The sequence below is a fragment of the Petaurus breviceps genome, unplaced genomic scaffold (genome assembly GCF_028583685.1).
Source record: "Petaurus breviceps papuanus isolate PSGF00001 unplaced genomic scaffold, PetGlider_PUasm1.0 90459, whole genome shotgun sequence".
In the NCBI taxonomy this organism is placed as follows: domain Eukaryota; kingdom Metazoa; phylum Chordata; class Mammalia; order Diprotodontia; family Petauridae; genus Petaurus; species Petaurus breviceps.
In genome coordinates this window covers 1,906,080-1,910,827 of record NW_027187259.1, presented here as the reverse complement: position 1 = coordinate 1,910,827, position 4,748 = coordinate 1,906,080, and the positions used below count along the sequence as shown (strand labels likewise).

Genomic DNA, 4,748 nt, shown 5'->3' with positions numbered 1-4,748 from the left:
TGTCACTGGAGGTGTGCCAGCTTTGAAGCATACCCACCCTCTGGTCCCCAGGAACTCTGAAAAACAAAGGATCATAGTATACCCGGGGTGTCTTGGATTTGGTTTCAGTGGCCAGAATGGTTCAAAAACATTACTCCAAAATGTATACACACATTAACTCTGGGCTCATAATAGTAGAAGAGGAAGTTTTTCCTTTTCTCTCCTAGTAACTATGTTTGTCAACAGGTTGAGAATTTCTAGAGGAATACAGCGCATGTTCATTTGTATTTGTGGAATGCCTGTGGCCCAAAGCTGTGAAAATGTTTTCCCACATATTGCTTGTAGATGGTTCCAGCTGGAAGAGACCTTAGCTACTTGTTTAATAGATGAGAAAATGGAGACCCACTGGGTAGAAATGACATGCCCAAAGTCATGTAGCTGGTAAGTGACAGAGCTAGAACTTGAATCCAAATCCTGATGATTCTAAGACCAGTAGTATTTCTTCTTCAACACCTTTCCTTCCTAAATCTCTCCTACGGGGAAGGAAATTAAGTCTGTAGTTCTAATAAGGAGCCTTGCCTTGAGGATGTATCTCGGCTCTTGAATTCTGTGAGTCTAGAATTCCTTTCCCAAAAGTGGGGTTGAGGGGTGCCTAGGTGGCACAGTGAATAGAGCACCGGCCCTGGCGTCAGGAGAACCTGAGTTCAAATCCCACAAAAACTAGCCATGTGACCTTGGGCAAGTCACTTAACTCCAACTGCCCTCCAAAAAGCAAAAAAAAAAAGTGGAGTTGAAGTTAGCCTCTCCACGGGACTGATTGTTTTCCTTCTCTCTACTGTAAATTAGTTGGCATAGGCCAGGATCAATGAGGTGTTGGAGTAAGAGTTGAGGGAGCCCCTACATCCTTCAGGGATGGCAGCAGATTAGTAGAGAAGAAATCAGCTGAGAGCACTAAGAATCCCAGTATTGAGATTCTGTTTTGTACTCTCAAAATGAGATATTTTTTCCAGTGATTAGTGAGTACTCCTGGAAGAACTGAATCTTGTCAACCTTGACAATTCTTACTATAAACAAAACTAAAACAACACAAAGAAGTTATAGCTTTAATGGATATAGTCAGAACTTTTTACAACCAGGAAAGAAGATGGGCCATTAATGGATTAGGAAGGAGGGATAACTCTTGGACAGCTCACACTCTCCATTGTTATCTACACATTATCAAGAGATCTAGGCAGCACCCATATGGGGATGGGATCCACAGTTTAAGAAGCACTCAACGGGTCACCAGTGGAAAAAGTTTAAGAAGTCCTGAAGAGGAAGGCCCTGAGCACATCAGTTGGCCCCCTTTAGAGACCTTATAGGAAGACATGGGGAAGAGTTACACAGGGTGGGCACAGAATAAAGTGAAATCTTGGTCAGTCAGCAAGCATTTATAAAGTGATTGCTAAGCACTGGGCTAAGTGCTGAGGCTACAAAGAAAGGCAAAAATAATCCCTACCCTCAAGGAGCTTACATTCTGATGGTGGGGGCAACATGCAAATAATTGTACATACAAAATATATGTGTTGTAAATGGGAAATCATCTTCGAGGGTCCCTCTCTCATAGTTGGAGGGAGAGGAGGGGGAAACTGGGAAAGGTCTCTTGTAGAAGGTAGGCCTTGAGGGGAGTCCTGAAGGAAACCAGAGGTGAACTTTTCTAGGCATGGGGGACATCCAGTGAAAAGGTAGTGTTGTATGCAAGGGATGGTAAGTAGGCTGTTGTAGATGAATGGTAGAGTAACTCAAGGGCACCCAAGTGGACAAAGACAGAAAAGGCAGGGAGGGGCCTTATTGTAAAAGTCTTTAAATGCCAAGCAGAATTTGATATTTGACCCCAGAGGCCAGGGGGCTAGAGTAGTAGGCTCTAGTTTATAACTCTGGAGCTTCATTGTTTTCAAGGCCACATGACAGAAACAGATAGATTTTGTGTCAACTTAACCTCTAACTGTACTACCTCTAGTCCAGCCCTTAGCTTTCTGCACTAAAGTTTATCAGTTCTGCTTTCCTCCATGGGGACTGATGTGTCCACAGTGATTCAGATGCACTTCTCAAACTCATTTTCACATTTGACCCAACTTGAGAAAAACCTTGGTCTCTGGAGCTAAAAGAAAGTTCATAAATCCACCTTCCTAGGAGGCCTTTTATATTTAGTTAGAGGGCAAAATTTTCTAGTCCAATATAGTATTTTTGTCTTGAGGCACACTTTAGTCATTGAAGTCCTTTTGACCCTACCTGCTCTGACTACCTTTGATGAATCTGACTGACTTTTCTCTCTCCACAACCTGGCAGTCTTTAAAAAAATCAACACCAATAAGATGTTTTATTTACTAAAATGATAGCTGTTTTTGTTTTCTACTCAGGCATCCTGAAAATCAAAAAGAAAAAAAAAATCAACCAAAGCCTTTCTAACCAAAGAGTAGTTTCAAAATGGCTATATTTTAGAGTTACAAGCATCCTACATACCTAATTATATTTCATTTCAATGACTGGGTAAAAAATATAATTATTATACATTCATTTTTAGGACTCTCCTTCAAAGCCTTGTTAAATAAGTTGATGGTCTAATAAAATCTGATTAAAAGGTAATACTAAATCAGGAAACCTTTAGAAAACTTGTTAGAATCTTAACTAGGTTGTAGTGGCTGTTCCTTTACAGGCCTGTGACCTGTGCCAAGGGAATAGCTGATTTCTTTGCCAAGTTGGTTTTGTAATCTCAGATTCACCCCATTGGGTATGCGCCCAAGTACTTTGTGCCACCACCCCCACCATGATCTGGCATTATAATCAATTGACCTTTTTGTTGTTATTTTTAAGAATGAGTCTCCCCGTTTCAATCAGGCTGGAAATATAATGGCCACTCATGAGTCCAGCCCCACTATTGAAAAGGATTGGGAACTTTGACCTGCTCCATTTCCAGTTTGCACAGATTCATTCCTCCTTAAGCAGGCTGGTGGTCCCCTTCTCCTGGGGGCTTACCGTATTTGTGTCAGACTTAATGTGGACACTATTGGGCTTGAGCCCACAGAGGCTCAGAACTCGTAGGTTCAAGGGATATGCCAGCCTCAGCCTCACCAGCAGGAGGAACTACAGGTGTTTGTCGCCACCATTCAACTGAATTATCCCTTGCCAAACAATGAAGTTCCATGTTTCCATTGAAACAGAAATACTGGGCTGCTGCTGCTGTCTGTCTGACTCTCCTTGGTAGACCCTTTTCCTAGCCTTGTCCTGAAAGTGAAATATTAGCTGAGAACTGGTGGGGTGACAGAGGGCTTGGAAGGACAATAGAAGTTCTATCTCAGTGGAAAACTGATGATTCAATTACCAATACCATGCCCAGGATCCCTGTCTTTGATGTGCTGGCTACACTGAGGAAGGCTTCTGACATTCAAAAAGTTAAACCGTCAACTCGATGAATAAATTAATGAAAGAAAGAATTGAGTGAAAGTTGTTGAAGGAACAAAGTAAAATAATGCTTATCGTCAACACACTACTGGGTATTTTCTGTTGAAAAGATTCCAGTAAAGCATGAAGGCAAGTTGTTGTTTTTTTCTTAGTGAGTTTCGCACTTTCCAAAAGGACGTTCTTCCTGTGTCCACCTGTAATTGAAAACCATAAGAATTTCATGGAACAAAGTTTACTGACATACCAATTTTGATTAGAATATTTTTATTCATTTCATTGAGAAAACATTGAGAGGCATAAGGTTTTGTTGCATACATAGATCTCTCATTTACTTTCATTCTGGGTTGATGGGAACTAAAGATTGATCAGCTTAGATTATGGACTAAAACATGTAATTTTTATATAGCTCCTAGACTCTTATGCTTCCTCAAAGTCTGTATCATGACTCTTATCAGAAGTTGAGAAAATAGAGAAGGAAAAGTTATTTGCCTGAGGCAGCAGAAATGCGCACCTGCCGATTCTCCCCCAGACTTTTCCCCAATAACATTTCTCTGTTCTGTACTGAGGCAGCTAGGTGGTTGGTACATGATGCCAGGGCACAGAGTTCAAATATGGCCTGAGACACTTAGTGGTTAGGTGGTATTAGTAAGTCCCTTCACCCCTATTTGATTCAGTGTCCTGTAAAACGGGTATAATGACAGCACCTACCTTGCAGGGTTGTGAGGATCAAATGAGAAAATATTTGCCTGACACACAGACAGTGCTGTATAAATGCTGACTACTGATATTATTATAAAAGGATGTTCAGGACATAGTCCGGAGCTGAAGGCTGGAGTGGTGAAGTAAGAAATGGAGACAAAAAGCTAGCTAGTGTTTGCACTGAGTGTTTGGGAGTTTAAGTCAATGCAATGTGATGATCATGGGTCCTAGGAAAGAATGAGGAGAGACACAGGGACAGGGAGAGATAAAAAGTGACCACAAGACTTAGGAAAGAGTGTGGAGAAAGAGAAAGACACAGAGACAGTGACAGAGAGAGAGAGAGATAGAACAGACAGACAGACAGACAGAGAGAGAGACAGACAGACAGAGAGAGAGACAGACAGACAGAGAGAGACAGACAGAGAGAGAGAGACAGAGAGAGAGACAGAGAGAGACAGAGAGACAGAGACAGAGAGAGACAAAGAGAGACAGAAAGAGAGAGACAGAGACAGAGAGACAGAGACAAAGAGAGAGACAGAGAGAGGGAGGGAGAGAGAGAGAAGGAGGGGAAGAGAGAGAGAGAAAGAGAGAGAGACAGACAGAGAGAGAGAGAGAGAGAGAGAGAGAGA

General features: G+C 41.9%; 1 protein-coding gene across 1 annotated transcript in view; it reads right to left on the bottom strand.

The window, feature by feature from the left end:
• Positions 1 to 1,093: 1,093 nt before the first annotated feature.
• Positions 1,094 to 4,748, bottom strand: part of TBX22 (T-box transcription factor 22) — a 61,881-nt gene continuing 58,226 nt past the window's right edge. Inside the window, exon 8 of the mRNA XM_069062543.1 lies at positions 1,094 to 3,614. Within this exon, the coding sequence (XP_068918644.1) occupies positions 3,412 to 3,614 (203 nt within the window). The 3' untranslated portion in view covers positions 1,094 to 3,411. The remainder of the gene's footprint in view (positions 3,615 to 4,748) is intronic.